Source organism: Dendrobium catenatum, unplaced genomic scaffold, assembly GCF_001605985.2.
Source record: "Dendrobium catenatum unplaced genomic scaffold, ASM160598v2 fragScaff_scaffold_853, whole genome shotgun sequence".
NCBI classification, from domain to species: Eukaryota; Viridiplantae; Streptophyta; class Magnoliopsida; order Asparagales; family Orchidaceae; genus Dendrobium; species Dendrobium catenatum.
In genome coordinates, this window is record NW_021319315.1 from 3108808 (window position 1) to 3132898 (window position 24091).

The 24091-nt window shown below is 33.7% G+C and overlaps 2 protein-coding genes across 2 annotated transcripts; both read right to left on the reverse strand.

Annotated features, from left to right (window-relative positions):
* Nucleotides 1–8720: 8720 nt before the first annotated feature.
* LOC110110385 (dicarboxylate transporter 1, chloroplastic) lies at nucleotides 8721–16288 on the reverse strand. Its single transcript, XM_020841829.2, has 3 exons — nucleotides 15158–16288; nucleotides 12484–12705; nucleotides 8721–9340 (listed from the first exon to the last, which is right to left on the reverse strand). The coding sequence occupies exons 1-3, from the start codon at nucleotides 16223–16225 to the stop codon at nucleotides 8978–8980; spliced, it is 1653 nt and encodes a 550-aa protein (XP_020697488.1). The 5' UTR covers nucleotides 16226–16288; the 3' UTR covers nucleotides 8721–8977.
* Nucleotides 16289–18295: 2007 nt separating this feature from the next.
* Nucleotides 18296–22720, reverse strand: LOC110110386 (guanylate kinase 1). Its single transcript, XM_028696932.1, has 10 exons — nucleotides 21825–22720; nucleotides 21454–21531; nucleotides 21174–21250; nucleotides 20958–21087; nucleotides 19660–20022; nucleotides 19454–19575; nucleotides 19114–19249; nucleotides 18983–19028; nucleotides 18821–18902; nucleotides 18296–18731 (listed from the first exon to the last, which is right to left on the reverse strand). The coding sequence occupies exons 1-10, from the start codon at nucleotides 21825–21827 to the stop codon at nucleotides 18653–18655; spliced, it is 1116 nt and encodes a 371-aa protein (XP_028552765.1). The 5' UTR covers nucleotides 21828–22720; the 3' UTR covers nucleotides 18296–18652.
* Nucleotides 22721–24091: the final 1371 nt, after the last annotated feature.

Here is a 24091-nt window from a genome sequence, read left to right on the forward strand (position 1 = left end):
CCTTCTTACCACCATCGCTCGATTACGATTCTTCCAACCATCGTCACCCGACTAGTGTCTATCCAACCACGATCGCACGACTACGGTCATTCCAACCTCCATCGCCTGCCGACTACGGTCTATCTGACCACACTTGCATATTTACGATTATTCTGACCAATCGTCGTCTTATTATGGTCTGCTCAACTATTGTTGCCCGACTACGGTGTTTCCAACCACCATCACCTGCTGACTACGGCCCCTCTGACCTCTATCACCCATTGACTATAGTCCTTCCGATCATTGACGCTCGCTAACTACAGTTCCTCAGACCACCGTCGCCCACCAACTACGCTCCATTTGACCAACATCGCCCACCGACTATAGTCCTACTAACTAAATAGACATGTCAACATTCTTTTAAGAATAGTTGTCATGTAATAAGCTATATACAATATGCATTTTCTACATTAAGCCAATGCCCTTCTTCAAGGATGACTATTATTTGTAATCAACCATCTATACTGGTGGATTCATTCAAACTAGGTCAAGCCCCGTGATTTTTTTTTCCTTTTTTAGGATTTTTCATGTAAAAACTCCAGTGTCTCATATGAAAGCTGCACCCCTCTCTTTTATCTGTTTATGTGTTGGATCTTCATACAAAGCTAGGATGCTAAATTTTATATCTCTCTACCACCGCGAATATTTTAAGACGCAACAATTATTATTGTGAATTGTTTTATTTCTTTTTCATAGTTATTCTATCAAAAGTTTTGCAATTTGTAGCATCTCTTAGATATTATTTTTAAAATATGAAGAGCTCCATCATGTCATGAGCTTGATTCTTCTCCAAGAGAGACAAATAAGAGCAACAAAATTAGTTGTTTTATGTTCACTTGTGTTTATTAGAAAAACAAAATTAAAGAAATTATAGATTAATATGTAAGAAGATGGATAATAATAATAAAAAACTTTATGTCATAACCTAGGTCCAAAGGTGAACCAATTAGGGAATATGAGATATCATGAAGGAATTTAATTTAAACTCAAGAGACAAGCCTTAAGATTTAAAATCAAATACATTAGTTTTGTATTTAAGAGAAAATAACTCATATATGAATATATGTAAGCAAATATGAATGGCATAAATCTAAAAAATGAACATTTAATTTATCAATAGATTTATTTCATAATATTTGATAGAGAAAAACTTGAACATTAGCTGACAAAAAAAAAAAAAAGATGCACTGTATTTTCAATGACAGAAAACCAACAAAAAAAGCTAGACAAAGAATAACAACTTAAATATAAATTGAATTAATGAATATCTATTGTTGAACGATCTATTGTTGTATTGATGATTCACAAATCAACAGGTTAAAATCTACTAAGAGAAAAATGATAAAAGGGATTTTGTCGAGATTTGTGAGCGAGTAATAAAAAAATACAACAACTGAAGCTAATAAAAATAAGCAAAGATTGAAACTAAATGCAAGAAATTAATGAATAAAACATTGAAGAGTAGGAACATGCAATTTAGAGTGGTTCTATCATATGAATTTAAATCTAATGTGGTTAGGAATTAGGATAGCAATAAATGTAGTTTTCTTTATTAAGATCCTCCTGGGTGTTATAGTGATTGGTTCAGTATAGAAGATAAAATAGAGTTATGAAACAAGAGCTTTGTGTAACAAAATTCTTCTAGGCTTGAAGATTGGAGGGTTTTTTTTTAATCTTGCTCATAGCACTTGAGTGATTGATTACAAAGATCATATTGCTTAATTTTTTCTAATATTGTTGTTAGTCATAGGAAAACAACAATAATTATTGTGTCGCCATCATAATACTTTGATGATTAGTAATGGAATATGGGTTAGCATGAGGAAAATATTTTGTCAATTTCTATTTAAATTTTATCGTAAATGCATAGTTAAACCCCTTTGGATTTACTATTTCCCGAGAAAAATACCAAGGCTAAGATGAAAATCTCCAAGATCAAGAATGACTTGAAATCAAAAAGAGGTTTCTTGAGAAAGAGAAGGATATCCTAAAACTAAGAAGGAAATCCTAAGTCCTAAGATGAGATATGGATTTATTTTTCCATCATGCCATGTATAGGGATGAGATGCAACCACATGTGAAAATTGAAGTGTATATTTTCCCTCATTTTAACAAGCTACAAGTCTTATTAAGACATTGAAATGTTAATCTACTCATTGCTCAAATATTCCTTGTTGTGGCCATTATTCTATGAGCGCCTTTGCTAATGATAAGCATGCTTCCATGAGTTTGTGGGATAAAGTGACTTAAGGCAAAAAAATCAAATATACAAGAGAGGACAACTTTGAGCCATTCAAAGCCTATGCCACCAAAGGATGTAGAGAACATAGTCCTAGAGGTCTCAAACCTAAAGCATATCGATGAGGCTTTTGTCACTATTATAATCACCATTATATAGCACAAGGCATGCATTGTTCCCACTGTCCTCATTGGATATGTTATAGATGTGCTAAGGGAGATGTTATCAATGAAAAGAGAAAACCCTCATTGAATGAAAAAGAATCCTAGGTAGTCTATAAAGAGGAAGGAGGTTACTTTGATAGATGTGGAATATGATAAGAATCCAAATGATGAGGAGGTAGATCCCTTTCATGCCAACAAAGTTATTCATTTTCCCCTCCTAAAAATAAAGAGCTTCTCATGAATATTTAAGAGGATTTTCCTCCCCCTCTTCCCATGATGCAATGCTTGCCACTGACAGACACTCATGAAACAGTCAGTCAAGATTCTTTTAATAAGGATAGACAAAATCTCAAAAATAATGGAGAATCAACTCCATGAGGTGGTAGTCCTAGCGGCCTCCCAAGTCCACCAAGGTTTGCCTTTTTGAAGTGTCTAGATCTATCTCTATAATCATGATTATAAATGAATTGGAGGAAATGGTTGACCTACTTTCCAAAGAGCTAAAAATGATGTAGGAGAGCCTAAACCTCCTTATAAATGAGTGACAATGTATGCCATTGCTAAAAGAAGGTGGATAAGATGAGCATAATACATGAACTCTCCAAAAGGCTTGTATAGTCATAACAAAATGAACTTACAATTATTTTTATTGATCTATATATCTATTCAATTTTTGATATAACTTAGTTTAAATGTAACTTTTTAAATAAAAAAACATTAATTCTTAAATATTTTCATATTAACCTCAAAAATATATTAATGTATAAACAGCTGAGTTTATTTTAAAAATTCTACATAATTTATTAAATTATTTCTTTCTCTTTCAATATAGCATTTTTTTTATAATAATAATAACAACAATAATATTACATTGTCAATTTCAGATGTAAAAATAAAATAAAATAAAATAAAATAAAATTCCCCACTAAGAAAATGTCTCACTCTTCAGCTGTGTTCAGTTTGCTCTGTCGTATTAAGAAAATGAAAACAGATTTTTTCAAAAAGAAAAATAAAAACCGAATGATAAATAGAATTCAAAGAAAGTGGATCCAATTTAAGTAATTTGATGCGCTCAAAATTCTTCAGCTGAAAAAAAATATATGAATGTTTCAAAAAAGCTTATTTTAATTTTTAAAATAATAAAAAAAGTTTTTTTACTAAATCAAAGAAAGAATTTATTAGGAAACATTATTTTTCTGTCAAATTTTTAAGAAATAAGAAAGTGTCCTAAAGGAGAAATATGTTTGTTATTTTATTTTTTAGGAAAATATGTCGGAAAGTTCATTTTAAACTAAAACATAAGGGTGCAAATGAACAGGGCATTTAACGAGCTACTCGCGGCTCGGCTCAATCAGAGGTCGTTCATATTCGTTTGATAAGTTAAACGAACAAGCTTGAGCACTTTTGATAAATACTCGATAACTTAATAAACGAACTTGAACAACTTGGTGTTCGCGGTTCGTTTATGTTCACGAACAATATCGTTAATGCTCATGAACAAGCTCGTTAAGAAGCTCGATTAAAATTATTATTATTATTATTATTATATATATATATTAATTTTATTTTATTAATCCTATTTAAAATCATTTAATAATTTATTTTATTTCCTGCATCTACCTAAAATCACGAACAACCCGCTCTCCAAATAAATATAAAATGAATCATAGATCGTTTGTTTGTGAGAAAGCTCATTTGGTAGCTCAAGAATACTCATTATATATGTTCCTGAATGATCTTATTTGATAGTTTAAAAAATTTCGCTTGATATAATCAAGAACATGCTCGAACTAATTATTTGTTAGAATGCTCGACAAGGCTCATTTGTTAATTTAATGGACACATGAAGTATAGTTCATTTATAGTTCGATAAGGCTCGTTTGTTTAAAGCTCGATAAACATGAAATGAACCGAACATGAAAACTCGTTAATTTAAATGAACTAAGCTTGAACTGTTGAACACAAATACAACAAGCTCGAATCAAACTTGTACCGAACTTGAACAAGCTGATCATAAATTAACTCAAACATGAACACGCACATACTCAACTCGGCTCTGTTCATTTGCAGCCCTACTAAAATACCTATACTTTTTAATAAATAAAATGAGAACCCTCAAGCAATAGTTAAGGGATATTTTAAGAGCTCGTCAACTTTTCTTCTTCACATCACTTTCTTCATTCCAGACGATTGCAGGGCATGCGTATTCAGCCTGTGATAAAATTTGGCAACCATGATCATCAAATAGTTATTTGAAAGCTAATTTATCATTTTTAAAAATGGTCAATCAATTCGAAGAGCCTTCATACCATTTTCAACCAATAAATTAATAATATTTGAACAACCTTCAATACATCATAACCTTATTCTAACTTATTTGTGTCTTATTTGAACACTTGAACCTATCTTTGTCCCTCGTCAATCATGTTAAACGATCTTCGAAAAAGGGCTGAAGAAAATTTGATTGAGTGTTTGAATAAGTTTTTCAATAAGCCTAAATAAGGCTTTATTGTGTCAAGATTGGTTTGAATATTGCTAGTTCATAGGCCTTTGAGATTGCAAAGTTTGTTTTAGTGATTGGTCTAGAATTTAAAGAGTTTTTAATTAATGGTGAGTTCAAGAGGATGACAAAAAGTAATATGGATAAGAATTTATAGAACATAGGCCTTTAAATCACTTTAATGAAGTGCAATAAGAAAGATGATTCATAAAAGCATGGTTTTGTGTTTCTTTATAGAGGGTATCATCCTCAATTATGATAAGAACAAGGATGTCTCTCCTAGTTGAATAAGATGACGCATTATATATAGATACTCGTGAGATGGGGCATTTTCACAACTTAAGAAGGAGAGTGAAATTATTATGTGCGGATTTCGGACGTAACTCTACATCCGGACTCCAATTAAATGAGCGGACTGCTTTGATTTCAAAATTTTGATAGCTGGGTTGGGTCAGGTCGTCAGGTCTTAAGATATTAACGTCCGGAATCCGCACAGAATAATTTCTCAGAAGGAGATGATGAATTACGAGAGAGATATAGTAAAGAAGAATGCCCCAACCTATTATAATATAATTAGATATGCAATATCATTATAAATAGTGGGCTTATGAAGCTATTCCAAGACTGGGGAACATACGTGAAGCATTCCTTCGGGAGAGACTACTTATGATATTGAGATAGACGAACAATGAGATGTTCACAAAGAAAGTTATTAAGTTTTAATCTCTTTTTATAATTGCTTGCGTTTCAGGATTTGTGCATATAAAAATTACTCATCAGAAATTTCTCTGATAATTTTTGTAAGCGACGTCCATCCTGACCTAGTGCATCATGCTCATGAGTAGGACTTTTATAAAGCCATTGTACATAATACTTCTCTATCATTATATATATAATACACCTTATACAAAGAATGAAAACTCTACCCAATCAATTTTGTATAAATCCTATAATAACCCAACCCTCTGAAAATTGGACCCCACATTCAATGAGTAACTCCCCACCCAAATTATTCCTAAGCCAAATCCAATATACCAATTGGTCTAAGGATCTTTTTGGCCAGCCACACAATTTTCTTCAGAGATTCATTTATTTACTATAGAAAGGTAATATTCTTGAAAAAACAATTATTTCTTTTTATATTAGAATTATAAGAAAAATAATAAAGAAATTTAATCAAAATTATAAGACAATGTAAATTATCTTACGATAAAAAAAAATAATTTTAGGTGTAATTTACTAATTTTATAATATAAATTAATTGTTTGATAATTTTTATATAAATATATTTTATTTTTAAGTAAAAGTAATTTATTTTTTATATTTGTTTTGAACTCATATATAGAAATATATTGGGTGCTCTTACCAAACTATTTTTAGAGCCACAAGTGATTTTAGAATTTATTTTTATAAAAAAGTAATTCATTATATGTAATATTTAAAAATTTAAATAATATATTTTATTAATTAATATTAAATATATAATGTTTTCAAAGGCCATTGTTTGGCAGCTTACCAATTTAGAATCTACAAAGAGGAGAGGGTTAGGCAAACAGATTTAGCTTTTGGTACAGCTTTTTTAATACTAATTTTCTAGTACACACATTTTTCAAAAGTAGAATAAAAGCCATGGTCAAAAGCTCTTCCAAATGAAATTTAAGAATCATAATGATAAATTAATAATAAATAAAGAAAAAATATATTAGAATATTTGATATAAATTATATTAAAATATAAAATTATTATTATATATAAAAAATTGTGATGAATTAATCTTAAAGTAAATTTAATAAATCTTAAATCTAATTATGATATAATTTATATTAATTATGTTGACAAGTAATCATATTTATTAACTGAATTTGCAAATTGGCCAGAAGAAATAACTCTCTACTCTTAACCAGAGTAGAAAAAAAAAAATTAAATTTTAGGTATTTTTATTTTTATTTTTATTTTTATAAATAAAGCAAATTATTTCAAAAAATATTCAAAATAAATTTTAGTTTTTTATGTTTTAAAAAATTAAAATCACCCTCACCAAGGGCTCAGGGTCAGGGTGATTTTTATTTTGAAAATAAAAAAGCCCATAAAAAAATACCTGTAAGCTATTTTAACTATTTTAAAATTTTGCTTGATTAGTTAAAAATAAGCAAAAATAACTAAAAAATATAGACCAAACAATTTAAAAAAAAATTAAAAAATAATCCCTAATGATCATATGTTAAAAAGCAAGACAAGGATCACTTTCATGTGTATCAATCAATAGACATCAATCCTTCAATGGCAACAAATGAACCAAAGAAATGTAGATAAGAAGAAGACTTTGGGCTTACTTCTAAAATGCCAATAATTGGTGTCAATATAATGTATAAAAAAAGAAGAAATATTTGCAACAAAAGGGTAAGTTTTTGTAATAAAAAAAAATTTGGAACTAACTAATTTATAAAATATTTATTATAGAAAAATATGAGGTATCTAACACATCAATATTGCAAGACAAATTATTAATTAAATATGCAAAATAATTAATAATTAAAATGATTGCATTAAAATAATTTTAATGCTAATGATATTATCTCTTTATCTCCAAAAGAAAGTTGCACATGGTTCTCACTGGTGACAATTATAACACGAGTAGGGCTATGAAGGTCACTTCGTCAGAAACAATAAGATTTTATTTGGAATAATTTTTTTTACTATTTTTAAAAACCAATTTTTTAATACAAATGTTTCAATTTTTGTAATAGAAGCTGTTTTAAGAAGCAGTAAGAAAATCATCTCAAATAAAACATAAGTCAGAGATTATCGATGAATTAATCCCTAATCTGGACTAAGTGGAATTTTCTTAATATTTTTTTGTTTTCGAGATCGCTCATAATTTTTATTTAGTGATTGCTTTAAAAAGTTAATTTCTCTATAATAGATTTAGAAGAGAATAAAAAATTTGTTCCGAAAGAAGCCTAAAATAAGTAAGCTCATTTTGATGACTTCTATTGTGATGCATGAAAAAATCATCAAATTCTTTGTTCAAGAACATAATTTTTAATATGTGATACTCTTATTAAAATATCAAAGATAAGCGAATCAAATTTTATTTTCTTCAAATTTATAGTATTTTATTAAAAATCTTTGTATTTATAGCATGTCATTTAATTCTTCATAATTACTAATATTTTTAATTTATTTATTTAATTTTTACTAATATGGTATATTAGTTACTTTATGTTCACTTAAGAAGAACAACCCGTTAATTAAATTTAAGTGAAAAATCATGAAATGTTTTATCTTCCCATTTATAAGTAAGATCATCTCAACCATCCTTTCAAGACTTCCTCATCCATTGATCCAAGATCATGTCATCTTTGTCTCTGAGTCTATGGATGTCAAAATGAGTTGATGGTCAGATTTCGGGCTGGGTCATATTTTGAAAGAATTGGCGGTCAAAAACTCGAACCTGAATCAGACCCGTAATATAAACGGGTTGACCCGAACCCGAATTTTTTCAGGTTGGGCCAAAATTTGACACCCCTACTTTGAGAGGAGAACTATTCCAACAATCCTTCATAGCCATCCCAACATTTAAATGTCACCTTATTCATCACCCATCTTCCCAAGGTCATGCCAACTTTATCTTTTAGGTGAAAAAAATAATCCTAACAATTCTTTAGGGAGTCTCCAACTGAAAATTTTACTTTTCACTTCAAAATACAGTAATAGTCATATCAAACAGTAATTCATCTCCAACCGAACTCTATTTCTAACACAAAAAAAAGGCTCTTGCGATAATCTTTTTCAAAATAAGAATTTTATAACCCAGAAAACATGACAGGAAGAAAGCCAAATCTTCCAAAAATCTACCAAGAACAGTTTCTCACATACTTGTACATCAAACAACAAAATAACAGCCCAAAAGATTACTCTGATTGTAGAATTTACATGGAAATGTAAAACCAATCAGTGATTCAATGTTCCAAACTGCTAATTTGTTGGGATCAATCAAAATTAAAATCAAATGAAATTTGAATTAGGGTTACCTCACCATAAACCAATGGTCTTCCACCAGATACCACCAATTCCAAGCCAGATGATTATGTTGACCACAGAGATGAGAAATCCATAGCCCCACCATTTGGAGAGAGGAACATAATTGGCACCATAGAACACAGGTGCAGAGCCAATGCCATAGTGAGTGAGGCCTCCCATGAGGTTGGAGAAGAAGGAGAGCACCATAGCGGCAAAGAGTGGAGGGGTTCCAAGTGCGCTCGCTACTGATAAGAAAGCTGTGAACATTGCACCAATGTGTGCTGCACCACTGGCAAAGAAGTAGTGGGAGTAGAAGTAGAGCAGAACAAGTATGCCGAAAGAAAGCTGCCATGAGAGACCCAGGCCGCCAACAAACTGTGAACAAGAAAAAAAAATATTTTAGAAATTGAATAGTTAGATTTAGGATCTATTTTGAAATTTTTGTTTATCAGTTTATCTGCTTGTTTAAAAAAAAAAAATTTGATGGCATAATTTTTTACAATCAAATCTACTACTAGAACAACACAGTTGCTGCTGAAATGCTAAAATGTCTATAGTAGCAGCAGAATTTTCAAAAAAATTATAGTTAACTTTGTAGATAACTGCAGCAGGGCCAAAAAGACCCTAAATAATTCACATTCAAGTATGAATAAGAATCCGTCTTACTAATTTTCATTCAGGAGTTGTCTCCTTGATAACATTTGCAACAAGATGATTTCTTCCCATTTAACAAATAATTTAGAACTTAGTTCAAAACCAAGAATTTTCTATACTACTTTTGCCACGAGGCCTATAGAGATAAAGTGAATCTCAAGGTCTGTATTTTTTTGAAATTAATGAAAATATATGCCTAAATAAAATAGCTTAAGACCATCTATTGCATGATCGTGAAGACTCATCAAATATTTTCTTACCTCTAGTGATTCTCGTTTTGACGTTAGGGGTGTCAATTTCAGGTCATGGGTCGGGTTCGAGTCGAGCTCAGAACTAACCCGGCACTAGTCGGGTCAACCTGAACTGACCCGTTTCTGCAAACGGGTCATAAAACTCAACCAGGACTTGACCCATCGGGTTTCTGGGTTGACCCGACGCCAAACGAATGGCCGAAAGAAGCGCGCGAATGGGAGGAAGGCCGCTCGTCTCCGGTTTGGTCGAAGCCACAAGACAGGAAGGTCGTCGAAGCTGGAGTAGAGCTTAGGACGGACGGCGAGGGCTGCGAGCCATTCGACTCTCTGGCCGTCAAAGTCGGATTTCGGTGCATCCGCAGCTCATTCGAGCAAACGGACAGCTGACGGCGGAATTGATAACGATGCAGCAAGGCTAATGATGCTGAATGAAGCTTGAAATGCATCTCCTTGGCAGATAAAAAAAGAAAACCAAAAGAATACGTAGAGATGCCATCTCTACCACTAGTTGGATACGGCATAGAAGAGATAGTATGATGCATATATATTCAGACAAAAAATTGGCAGGAATACACAAGTGAAGGATATATATGAGAATATGGCACGGTGTGATATAAATTCTTGTTCGAATGACAATGTGTAAAGTTAAATGGTTCTGAAATTTCAAGCATGAGTTAATAATAAACCATTATTATTTATTCATGAAAAATCAAATGTCCCATGTTTCGATTTCATCCAAGTAGTCTGTCTTGGACTTGTAGATGTGCTCATTACTTGATAGTTGATAGTTACTGCTAACAAGTGCAAAGCATAGTGGATTACACATTTGAAAGCCAACATCCTTAGTTATAACAGAAGTTAGAGATACTGCTACAACATATAGATCTAACTCGCTAATATAAAATAAGTTATTTCAGTTAAAAACAGAATAAACAATATTTTTAATCTTATTGTTTAACCCTGTTCCCAACCAAAATTCCCTCGGTATAATCAAGGAAACAAGTGGTTTTCCATGCAAGTATGAGATGATAACCTTAAACAAAGCCCAAAACTAGGAAAAAAATTTAGGTCAGGATGGATTCTAAAGCCATCAAATTTTCTTTGAGATGAGTGCGATATATGAAAAATTAATCAAAGTTTATATTGCACTCATCTCAAAGAAAATCCATCAATTTTGAGACTCATCCAGACCAAAAATTTGGTCAGAATATCCTAAGGCAATTTCCTTCCTACTAGGAATAGAAATGATATTAATGGAAAACAATGCACGATTTATCTATTGTAATAAAAATGCTTTAATATTAGCTGAACGTCTTGAGCATGTTTCATCTTTGACATGGTAATCAAATCATGCTCATCTAAACCTTATTAATGAAATAGCCTGAAACAACATATAGAACCTTGTAAAAAACACAGCAAACTGAAGAAGACGGATGGGTAACAACACAAAATAATGAAAAAAAGAGCTGAATTTCAGAGAAATTCAGCATTAATACAGCAGTTTTCACAAATTCTGTCGAGAAATCACAAAAAAAAAACACTTAGAATTGAGTGGGAAATGAAAAGAAGCAACCCGATACAGTGAATTTCAATTCGAGAGGAAGATTCAACTCTCCAAATCTCTAGCCAAAGCCTAGAGCCCAAACAAAAGCACTAGATCTCAAATTTAGATTTCAAAATTCAAGATAACCCTAATCCTAACAAGAAAAAACTAATTAAAGAAAAAGGATAATTGATTAATCCCTAAACAGCCCCTAGTTTGAATTTTCCCTCCAACCCAAAACTTCATTAGTACATGGGCCCCATCTACTCATCTGCCACCCTCTCCCTGGTTCCGCCCCCCTTTGGTTTGCCTCCGGTAGAAGTGAACCGGTCCAGGATGGACCGGTTCAATTGGCCCCCTGGGCCAGTCTAACAAAGACTTTCCAAACCGACTCTAGAACCAAAACCTTTATTTCAATCATTTTCTTTAATAAAAATAGAAAATCATTCAGTTTGATCAAAGAAGCAAAAATAAATCAGTAAGTTATCTAACAAATATAACATAACACAATGGTTAACAAGGCTCAGAATGAAACATAATTATCTTCCAAACAGGCAGGCACACAAGTAATGAAAGCATGTCTATATGAACAGAAAATTATGAAACAAAGAGTACAGGATTTTGAAGGAAATAGTTGGAACTGTGAAAGAATGAGCCTAAACTTCTTATTTTTAATCTAAGGAAATACTGAATACTTCCAAATATATGAAAGCATGAGCCCAAGTTTCTCATTTTTAATCTAAGTAACTTCATATGAATCCAGTTTTTAAGTAAAGGTTAGTTAAGATAATGGATGCTTCATCTTCCAAAATTTTAACACTTACTATTAGTTGACATGTAATTGTTAAACTCTGAGAACTTACCTGTTTTTCCTTAATGTATTTAACCCTTCCAATTACTAAAACTGGCTAGCTGACTACACAACTAAATTTAGGTAGGACAGGAACAAATTTGGTTTTCCAGTTTGATATAAGAATAGTTACTAATGAATATGTGACCATAAGCATTACAAATTGCAATCGAAATGCGTGACAGGGAAGGATAACAATCATAAACAGAGGACCACGTACGTTGACCACAGTCTGACTAAACCAAGATATTAGACCATATTTGTTGAGATAGCTAGCCATTGCTATTAGTGCAGCAAACCAAGTGAGAGTATCCCATGCTACTGCCTCACCCAAACACTCTTTCCATGTAACAACCCCAGTTATGAGAAGAATTGATAAGCCAATAATTGCAGCAGTCACAGCATCCACATTCAGTACGCCTCCGAAAATCCAAAGGCCAACCTGTACTGATTTTCCAAACAAAAAATTAGTGCATCTCAGAGGGATAGAACAGATCGACAAACTGAAGAAACTAATAATTACAATATAGAAAAACAATCCATATAGCTCAAAAAAAAAGGAAAAGTAATCGTCAAGGTAAAGGCACAAAGACTATACGAGTACAGAAATTATCCTAGAGAGAAGCATTTATCACAAATAGGGATGAAAATTACACTCAAACTGAGAATTCTCTGAAAATCACTACAATTTTAATAATCTCAAAAGCTAAGTCAATTTATTTGGCTCACAAAATTAATTTGGTTCAACTCGTAACGGACTCAACACATAAGTTTAAATGCACCAAGCATGTGTTGAGGCCATAGAGCTCAAACACCACTTATTGTCACCTGCTAATTGTGAATTTTCTTTTAGTTTTTGGCATCTAAAGATATATTTTCTTTAAGGATGGAAACCTATCCCATGTATTTTCTGATATAAAGGGCACAAAGCCCAATATAGGATTTTAAGAATACTCACCACAGGGGACAAAACCTTGATAAAAGAGCCAAACAAAAATGCACACCTTATATTTTTTGAAAATTTGAGAAATAGTAAGAAGAGTAAAAATCGAACAAATGACCTCATTGTTAGGAGCTATATTATGAACCAGTAAACCAAGACTCAATTTATAATAATCAAAAGATGTTTTACCCTTTTATTTTTTATAGAAACATATCCCATATTTTTATAAAGAGGCACAAATCAAGTTATAAGACCTTAAGAATATTTATTGAAGGAGGCAACCCCTTGATTCAAGAGCCAAATGAAAATGCATGCCTAATCACTCTTTCAAGAAATAAGCTATAGTGTGAGGAATATGGATGGAACACATGATCTCATGGTTGGGAGCCAATGTATGAATCACTAGGCCAAAACACGGTCCATAATCACCTACAAATATTTATTTTCACCTTCGATACACATAAGGGTTAATATTAGCTTCCAATATAATTATAAGGTTTAATTAAGTGATAAAAATAAAAGAATATTGAAATCTATTTCACCATTTCATAAAGAAATTCACATTTGATGTCCCAAATTCCAAGCATTTGGACACGATCCATAATTTAACTAGTGATTTCCCCTAAACTATAGGCTTAAAAAATCTAGACAACACCCTGCATATCACTCTTGAAGAATAATGTGTAAAAAGTACAAAGAAGCCATAAAATATCAATAAGACAAAATTTGCATTATAGCGTAGCATTTGAAAAATAATGGGGAAAGAGAAATCATAGCAAAAAATTATAAATTTATGATAAGTATACAAATAACAATTTAATCAACAACATCAACACTAGAACAACTAGCTTTGCTTAAAAACTTTGAATGATACCTTTACAATACCACATTAATTTCATATAAAGTCCAATTTATTGTATGCAAAATCTATACAACATTGCCATTTTTAATTATTATCCTGAAGCAATGGTATTTTCAATGTTGTCATTTTGATATATAGTATGTTAGTCGCTTAAGAACCTCAATTAAGGTGGTATGGGGCGTATAAGAATAAAATATTAAATTGCTTGTACTTCAGCTTCAATTTGCTGCTAATTTTCAGAAATGGGGGTTGATTAAAAAAAATTAAAGTTAAGATTTGAGCACAAATTTCATTGTATGTGATCATGAAAGCCTGAATCAGGTTCAACAAATTGTTGATTGTGAACCACTTATAACTCAAAACTCATAATGTTTTAAGTCCTCTAATCCCTTGAGTAGCCTAGAGACGCATCTCGTCAAGTCACCCAACAATCAGCCTTCCTCAATTCTCAATACAAAGCTATTGAAGTCAATTAAGGACTCATGAAGTCACTATTTTCCACTCACCCAAATAACTCAATTACTAACTTGAAATGTTTGAAAACTCACATAGTCACATTAGAATGCTTGCCAATCAATTAAAGGACTTTTGCAAGAAAAACTTGCCTAAGGTACTCACCCTCAACTCGAAACTTATTTGAAGTTCCTAACTAGCACAAAAAGTTATATCAAGTCCAACTTATGTATTTTCAATGTAATCATTCAACATAGTCAACTCGATCAAAACAACCTTAGTCCTGACATGCAAATAACGATAGAGAATAGCGATCATGTGATCTTGAACTGTGTCAGAACTCTCTCTCTCTCTCCATCTATATATATATATACAAGTGAATTTATGTGGATTGGACTAGAATTTGTTTTAGAGGATAAAAATTGATCCAAATTGGATCGATTTTTAGATTGAATCAGGCTCAAATCGAATGTAAATAGCAGCAACATCTGGCTCGACTAAAGATCAAATCAAATGATTGAGCTGATCTTGAGCCGGTGCCTTATCAGCTTGAGAACCGATTGTTAACAGCCATAACTATAGTTCATCACAGAGAAAACAGTATTTATTGATAAAGAAATAAATGAGCAATTTTACCGTTACTAGGAGTGTCACTGCCATTATGACCTCATTCTTAGTCATCGGTCCCATCTTCTCCAATTTCTCCTTCGCTAGCTTTGGCGCGTCCGGGCTGCTTTTCACCGTCGGCGGATAAATAAGGTACAACAACAATGGAACAACAATTAAAGATACCAGGCCGGGAACAATCGCCGCCACCGCCCAATCAGTCCAACCAATTGTCTGCTTAATAGTATTTAAAGTCAAGTTCGCACTCAGCGGGTTGGCCGCCATTGCCGTCAGGAACATGGAGGACGTGATAACGGACGTCTGGAAGCAAGTAAGCATCAGCCACGATCCGAGCCGGTTCTCCGTCCCATCCCCAACATTACTTCCACAAGCCACGCACAGCGACTTCACAAGCGGGAGAAAGATCCCGCCGGCCCTAGCGGAGACGGAGGGGATTGCGGGGGCAAGAAGCGCCTCGCTGAAGACAAGGCTGTAGCCAAGGCCTAAGGAAGAGCTGCCAAATAGGGATACAAATTGGTAGGCCACGCGGTTGCCAAGGCCCGTCTTAATGAACCCCCGGGCGAAGAAGAAGGCAAGTGCAATGAGCCAGGGAATTGGGTCGCCGAAGGCGGAAAAGGCTGCGGCGAAGGTGAGGGTCTTGGTAAGAACGGTCGCACCAAGGCCCAAGAGAGCGACGGCGCCGAGCGGGAGCGGTTGGGTGATGATGCCAACGATGGTGGCGAGGAAGATGGCGAGGAGCTGCCAGGCGTTGCGGGAGACGCCAGAGGGGGCGGGGATGAGCCAGAGGATAACGCCCGTAGCGATCGTGGCGGCTAAGGGCTTCAGCGCCGCGCCCTGCCATGGGGAGGACTGTTTGGCTGGGAGGGGGGCGGCGGTTGAGGCAGCCGAAGCCCGCACAATTGAGATCCGGGGAGAGACCCCAGATTTTCGAACAGGATAGGAGATTCCATGAGAGAAGGCGCGGGATCTGGTGGGAAGAGGTCTGAGGGAAATGGATGCGGAGGATTTGGTGGGGAGGGATCGACGATGGGAGAGTGAAGGGAACCCTAAGTTGCAGGAGAGTACAGATGACGCCATTAATGGCGGAGAAGAGAGGTAAGAGTATGATTGTATTTGGCGGGGATTGGGATGGGCAGCGAGCCGTGAATGTGGATCCGACGGTAGGGAATTTCCTTAATCGAAGGAGGAAGGGTTGAGCCGTTGAGATCCCCGTCAGAATTGGAGTATTTTGGACCGTTCGTTTGGCTCGGCTCATCCTGGGAGATGCGGGGCGGTCCCATAGAATCAGAAGTACTGGTCGTCGTTAGAGATGATGAGTGACGTGGCAACTGACTGAGGCCTTGATAATCATTTTTTTTTGCCCCCTTAAAGTAGATTTATATGCATAGTATTTAAAATTATGTTATTTATATATTTATTAAATATTAAGTATGTAAATAATATAATTTTAAATGGATATATGCATGAAAAGATTAGAATAACTTTAGTGATAATTAAGATTAGATGAAGTTATGTTAAATGATTTGGTCATATAAAACATTGGCCTCTGAAAAAATTATTACCTGCAAAAATCAGACGTAGCTTGTATTCAGACTCCAATCAGAAAATGTCATGTCAGTCTGTACATGAATTGTGTTTATACACAGTGAGTGTACATACAGATGTGGCATATTCTGATTGGAGTTAGGACATCATCCGCACGTAATAATTTCTCCTTCTGATGACCTACTTAGGAGAGTAGATATATTAGATTTGATTATGTTAAGAAAGATAGATGTAATTGAGAATATATTTTTTAATTTAATTTAAATGAGATTTTGATTATTAATATGATGAAATTGAGAAAAAAGAATTCCTACAGTCATTGAGATAAAGATTTGTTATTATTGTTGAAGAGGAAGTCATGATGAATCTAATAGGATATGAGAAATTTGCTATGGAATCTTGCTAACAGGAGGCTTTGACTGCCATTCCACTGGACTTTCCTGTTAGGCCAAAGCTTTCACTGCAGATGATCTGTAGGCCTTTTATTCTTTTTGGGTTCCCAATCTCAATTTTAAATTTAACTTTAAAGAGGTGTCATTTTTAGGTGCCCTTTTTTCTGTTCTGACTCGACTAATTCGCTTAGTCGAGTCAGAGCAAAAAAAAAAACACGATATATATATATAAGAAAATCCCATCTAAGAGAAGTCATGGAAAAAATAGGTTTCAAATCATGACCACAACAACATCAAGTTTTTGTCCCACTACGTGGGGTCGGCTACATGAATCTTTTTTCTCCATTGTGTCCTATTAAAAGTCAAATTCTCAGTTTAAATTTAATAAAGAAATATCATTTCTAATATTTTCTAACCAAGTCTTTTTAGGTCTACCTCTACCTTTCTTAACATAAGTCAAATACAATACTTCAACTTTCCTAACCGGGTCATTGGAAGGCCGTTGTTTTATGTGAACAAACCATCTAAGGTGACTCTTTCTAATCTTATCTTCCACTAGCGCTACTCCAACCTTTTCATGCATATACTCATTTTGTATCATATCGTTAAGGGTAAAGCCGCTCATCCACCTGAGCATCCTCATCTCTGTAATACTTATCTGTCTGATCTTAGTCATTTAATCATTTGATTGATCTAATGTATATGATGTCGCTTCAATCTCATGATTTCTTTCTTTTTTTTTCTCTCTCTCTTTCAATGGTTCCCTCTCAAAATTGATAATCAAGTTTTTGACTAAATATTATTAAAAAAAATACAAAATAAATTGAAAATTTTATTATCATTGTTATTTGTTCAAATCATAAATAAAAGACTTTGTTTTGAATTTTTTTTTTAATTTTGTTATTCATATAATGAGTTTGATCATGCTCAAAAGAAAGGTGTGAACGTTATAAGAAAACCTAGAAATTATTTATTTATTTAGCATTCTGTGCAAAGGGAATAACCGAATAACTATTATTATTATAAGGTATTTGCCTATTTTTCAGTAATGCAAAATTCCTATTTTAAACATTCTAGCAAGTATTTGTATTATTGAAAGCAGCCTGCAATATTTCTATTTGCAAATAAGCCATACCAAAATATGATTGATAATAAGCTTTTTTAATTATTCTGATTACAAAAAAAGGGAGAAATATAAACCACATCAAACAATGCCAAATTTGCAAAAAAAAAAACACAAATTAATTACATCCCTCCATTTCATAATTGGAACAATACAACAGTCATAGCAGTAAGAATCAAAGAGCTATCTAAAAGAAGAATGGCCAATGCCTACAAGAGTCATGGTGACACCCTCTTCATTGAATATCCAGTGAAGAACTGTAAGCTAGTTTTCAGAAACAGAAAAGACAACTTGTTTTAACAGTTTGTAAGATCTGTAGCTTCAAAGAACTCTGCAAATCATGATTCTGAATTGGCTAAATCAATTTGTCTCAAACAAAAGTCTTCAAACTACTCAATAGATGATTAAAGTGATTTGTTTGATAGATCAATCAGACTATTTTCATCAATCTGTAGCATACATTCTAAGGCCTCTTGTTCGGCCCGGGGCACCGCCTTTCAGTGAAGACAAATCAAGCACAAACCTTTTGAAAGAAATAATGAAAGGAATTCAAGATTGAAGTGGAGAATTAATGAGCAAAATAAAAGTAATTATGGGTTCAAAATGCCTTACATGCCAGAAGGAGACTGAATCAAAATCTTGCTATCTACTTTGGATAAGGAATGAGAGAGTGGTATTTTGAAATTCTCCATAACTGTGTGATATGTGACTAATTTCAGCAATCTCAGCCATGGAAGATATTGGAAGAGAAGAAAGTGAGAGAAGATAGCTTACATTGTTGAGAAGGAGCATTGGTGTGCTCATCTAAAGCAAGCAATGTCTACATTAAATAGGATTTTAGCACAATAACTAAAAATATATTGCAACTTTTGTAAGTAATTTGATTTTGTTCTATATGAAGGCACCTTCAAATTCTGATAGCATGTTTCAAGGTCATCATTCACTAAGATATGATCAAAAAGGCCAGGGGATTTTCCCCTTGCTAGCTCAGCCTTAGCGTTTCTTAGTCTCTTCTCAATTTGCTGCTCATTTTCAGTTCCACTGAGATGATGAAACAAGGTTGCATGGATTAGCTTAACTGAAGAGTAAAACCCAGAAAGGTTTCTAAGGTTTAGGTTTCGTTTGGGACTGCTTTTTTACTACTTCTTAAAACAGCTTTATAGTTCAAAAATTTAAAATTTTAAACTAGAAAGCTGCTTGAAGAAGCAGTAAGAAAGTCGTCCTAAACGAAGCCTTAATCAATACCGTGCTCGAAGCCGCTTCTCGAGCTCTTCGTTAGATGGCGGGCAGATAAATATAAATATTGCTTCAAGGGAACTTGCCCTGACTTGTGAAGCACCTTGAACATCAATGTCAAGAATGCATCTCTACAATAAAGAAATCAAAAAGGTAAATTTATGTGCTGTTGTTCCACACCAAGAGTTTATAAATAGTTAGTCACTTGACATTACCTTCTCATCATCAGAAACTGTTTCAACAGCCTCAATGCTTGTACCATATAGGTTTCCATGAACCAATGCAGATTCAAGAAATTTCCCATCTTGGATATCTTTCTCCATTTTGCTCCGTTCAGTGAAGTGGTAATGAACTCCATTCAATTCCTTCTCTCTTGGAGCTCTGGTTGTGTGACTTACAGAAAACCCAAAGGTTGAAGGAAATTCCATCATGAGCTTAGCTATTAAAGTGCCCTTACCAACCCCAGATGGACCACTGATTACAATTGGCTTCGGTCCATCACCTATTACACCCTTACTCCATGCCACTACCTCATTTCCAAGAAGCTTCCTTGTCTGTTTAACAAAAGGGGTGTCCACCTACCAAATAATATTACAAAAAAATTTTAAAAGGCAAGAGAGTATGAGAATAGTGTTAGAAAATACTTGGAGTTTGCAAGTAACCCTAAAGGAAATATTTGAGTTCGCAAGCAAACCTAACCACAATTGTTGAAAATAGTGAGTAAAATTGCAGTTTACAGCAATAAAACAGCAAAATACAGCAAGTTCCTTGGAAAAAACAGAAGTAAAACTGATAGAAAATGAAGTATTCCACTAGTAGTTGTAGGAAAATAGCAAAGGATACAAGTTTCTTTAATTCGAGAGGAAGAAACAGCTCTCCAAATCTCTAGCCAAGCCTAGAGCCCAAAAGAAAACCCTAGATCCCAAATTTGATTTCCAATTCAACATAAACCCAAACCCTAACAAGAAATAATAATTAAAGCAAAAAAGAAAATTAATTTAAAAAAAGGAAAATTAATTAATCCCTAAACAACACCTCATTCAAAATTTCCCTCCCAAACCTTATTTAATTAAAGCCATGGGGCCCACAATGCTGCCGCCCACCCCCTCTTGTCCGCCTCCTCCTTTGGACCGTCGGGCATAGACATGAACCGGTCCAGGACGGGTTCAGGTCTAACAAATAGCTACATTGTACATCAAAGCAACTAGAATACATTGTTTGATGCATCAAGAAGCTCATAGATAAAACTCTAAATCTCTTAGATATTCAAGCACACTAGTTCACCTGATATGAACTAGGCAAACAAATAGAAATTGTATTTTCTACAGCTGAACTTAACAAGAAAACCCATGAATCATTTAAATACCTTGTGCTTCTCTTTACATTTAATTATACTTCAAATAGTTTTAGATAACAAATACTAATAACTTCAGCAGTTACACAACATCTGGCTGTTTTAAACAGAAAAAAAGCTGGAGCAAAACACATTTAAGAAAAGTTGCAGAGCGAAAACCTCAAGAAACCAGATGCAATTATCAGGTGACGATTCTGTCTCAAGTATCAAAATTCGATCGTTATTTAGAAGAATAGCCTCATGGCTTTTAGATGGAGTAAGCTTCGTGCCAAATACCGTCAGATCCAACCTGCCAAATCAAATAATAAAATATTTCAACTTCACATGCAAAGAACTATGAGTGGCAAGGAAGATGGCAATTGACAGTGTGCACACCATGTGCTAGTTAGTCTATCAAAAACCTTGATGCTAGTTGATATGTTGGTTGTGTCCTCAGATCCTCCAACTTCATACTATGCACATGAGCAAACGAATCAGCTAAAAAAAAAATCCTGAAAGGTTTTATCGTAGACGAGTATGAGAATACAGATCTGAGGAGATTGGGTCTGCGGCCGAGTGGTCGACGGAAGAAATTCCTCCCATCTCACCCGGGCTCAAATCCCCTAACCGTCCAAAAAAAAAAATAAATACAGATCTGACTAATGTGCCTGCTTACTATTTTATCACCAATGAAAGTAAAGGACTGGTTGATCTGTGGTTTTAAATCAAGAAAGCATTCGGGTGCCTCTTCCCCCTGAGAAAATGAACAGATTTTCAAATAAGAACTATACAATTAATAGCAAAATAAGTTTTTTTTTTCTTTACCTAGATCTTTTTCAGCTGAGCATTCAAAAAGTTTTTGTGCAAAATGAGAGAATCCTTGGAAAAATATTGATGGAAATGAATTTAGTTATTTAGAAACTTCAAAGATCTAGCTTTGCAATTGTAAGACAAATTATGCAGGTTTAATTTGCAAGCAAAGATTCTATAGTTTAACTAGCTAAACTTGAGATTGGATGCAATAAGTTCACACAAGGTTGAACTCACCATAAAAAAATCCTCCTTTTTACAGATCAACCTTCCTCCTAAATAGAAAGAGAAAATAAATGGTGAATTATAAACTGCAAAAAGAAGAAGAACAGCAGAGTTATTGATTCAAACACCCGTTGAGATACCCTTATTAAAGCATTAAATGTATAGTTTGACCACTCTCTTCCTGCTCGAGTACTAAGATACCCATAAAAACTGAGAAAAATTGGCTTTGCACTCATCTACTAACTATAAAGCCATACTGATCAAATTTGCTTCTGATACCCTGACCTAAAAATCTCCCCTTATATAAACCAAATCAATGTTCTTTTCATGTCAAAGCTTGTCACAAAAGTATTAGCAAAGTCAAGTTTAGTTAATGGAATCATCCTCTCATTCAAGAACCATGAACTGAATAATCAAAAGCTACCGAAACGCAAACCAAACAACACAAAATATGAAGATTGGTACAAAAAACAGCTGTTTGTAACAACAATGCTGGAATCGCAGCGGAGAAAATAAGAGGATCACGCATCCACATAAGATTAAGAAGCATAGGAACAAGCTTTTCAAATCCCACGAGATAAATCTTGAAAGTCGTTTGTAAGAATCAGCTCCCAACTCTGAATCTCCGTAACTATCCCAAAATACAGGGCAGGGAAGTAAAAAAGAACTCTGCTACAAAATAGATTAAGCAATCGTGAATCTACCTTGTATTCCCGCTACCAAACAGACCCGACTGCTGATATCAACGAATGATGGTTCAAAAATTGACTGAAAATTTAAATTAAAATAGAAAGGCTGGTTTGGGATCAAGCGATGAATAAAACAGAAGCTTTCGATCTCCAATTTCACCAACAGCAGAACGTCTCTCTATATATAGAAAGAACAAAGTAGAGAGAGAGAGGAAGAGAGAGGAAGAGAGAGTAATCTCCCTCTTTCCCTCTGCGAGTGGAGGACTTGGAGGGAAGGTGGAACCCTAAAGGGCCGGTCTTGCTCTTTTAAATGTTCATAAATTTGCAATTTGTCAATTTGTACTTAGAATCGCATCTAATTTCCTCCTACTTATCAGTCTTTTCCAGAACAATTCCAGTTGGCAACCGCAAAAGAAGAACCAGATTGCGTACAGTTCATGAATTGTTCCGATTAGAAGAATGGATTATTTTAAATATCATTTAACATAAAACTTTATTACAATTATTTTTTTTACGTCAGATCTGAAGGACCTTTTGATTTGTCAAAATCAGAGCCCTATGAAGATATGGCCCCTCCATCAACTTTCTTGCAGCTCTACCAGAGACTAGCGCGCTAGATTTGATGACATTACGGAAAAGTTAATTGTTGCCCTGAATTTGAATTAATTATAGGTGCGATGTCCATTGTGCTTTGGAGATTAATTAAAATATAGGCAAAATTTTAGAACTAAGCATAATTAATAATTAAACTATAAGATTAATTACATTTTAGAAAGAATTTAAAAATAGGCAAAGTCGCTCGGTTAAAAGGCGACTTAGGTTTAATCCAAGGATGACGCGGCAGATGATGTGACAATTTAAATGAATTAACGTAAGTCGTCTGTTAACCAGACGACTTATAAGTCGCCCGTTAACCAGGCGACTTAGATTTAAATACACCTACTTTCCCTTTCCCGATCCGTTTCTGTCCCACTTCTCCCTCATTTTTTCCCAGTTCGCTTGCGGTTGCTGTCGCTGGAACCAGCAAAGATAAGGGTTTTTTTTATGCATTTTATGTGAAGTTAGTTCATTGTTTGTAGATTATTGTGTATTTTGCTTAGATAAATAATATTGTGTATTTTGCTTAGATAAATAAAGATTTATGAATTTCAAACTGCTTCTCTAGTTTCTTATGTGAATCTCTTTGTTTGTGGAATTTTTTTGTAGATCTATTTGCCATAACTTAAGATTTCTGCATTTAGCCTGTAAATGTTTGATATATTTTGTAGATCTGTGATTTAGGGCTAGAATACATATAAATCTATGATTTAGAGAAAATTTGTGCTGTTAAATAAATTTATTTGCAGTTGAAGATTTAGAATTTGTGCGGTTGAAGATTTATTAGCAAATTTATTAGCAAAATAACGAAAAAAATAATTGCATACATATTAAATATACAATAAGAGTTAATTTTTTTTTATAGATCTAAAATAGTACAAAAGTTTCATTGAATTCTATAGAAGTTTTTAAAATTTATTTAGCATTATGTGAGAAAATTAATATTTTCTATATATATATATATATCTATGAAAAAATTATATATAATATATT

Excerpts from the sequence above, each read along its gene's own strand:
- LOC110110385 (XM_020841829.2), bottom strand. The coding sequence starts at position 16,225 with ATGGCGTCATCTGTACTCTCCTGCAACTTAGGGTTCCCTTCACTCTCC. Across the intron at positions 12,706-15,157 it reads CAGTGACACTCCTAGTAACG|GTTGGCCTTTGGATTTTCGG; the intron begins GTAAAATTGCTC and ends AAATCAGTACAG. Across the intron at positions 9,341-12,483 it reads TTAGTCAGACTGTGGTCAAC|TTTGTTGGCGGCCTGGGTCT; the intron begins GTACGTGGTCCT and ends TCTTGTTCACAG.
- LOC110110386 (XM_028696932.1), bottom strand. Across the intron at positions 21,251-21,453 it reads CTTTCATTGGTGATAAAATA|TATGAAGTTGGAGGATCTGA; the intron begins GTAAGCAGGCAC and ends TCATGTGCATAG. Across the intron at positions 20,023-20,957 it reads ATTGCATCTGGTTTCTTGAG|GTGGACACCCCTTTTGTTAA; the intron begins GTTTTCGCTCTG and ends ATTATTTGGTAG.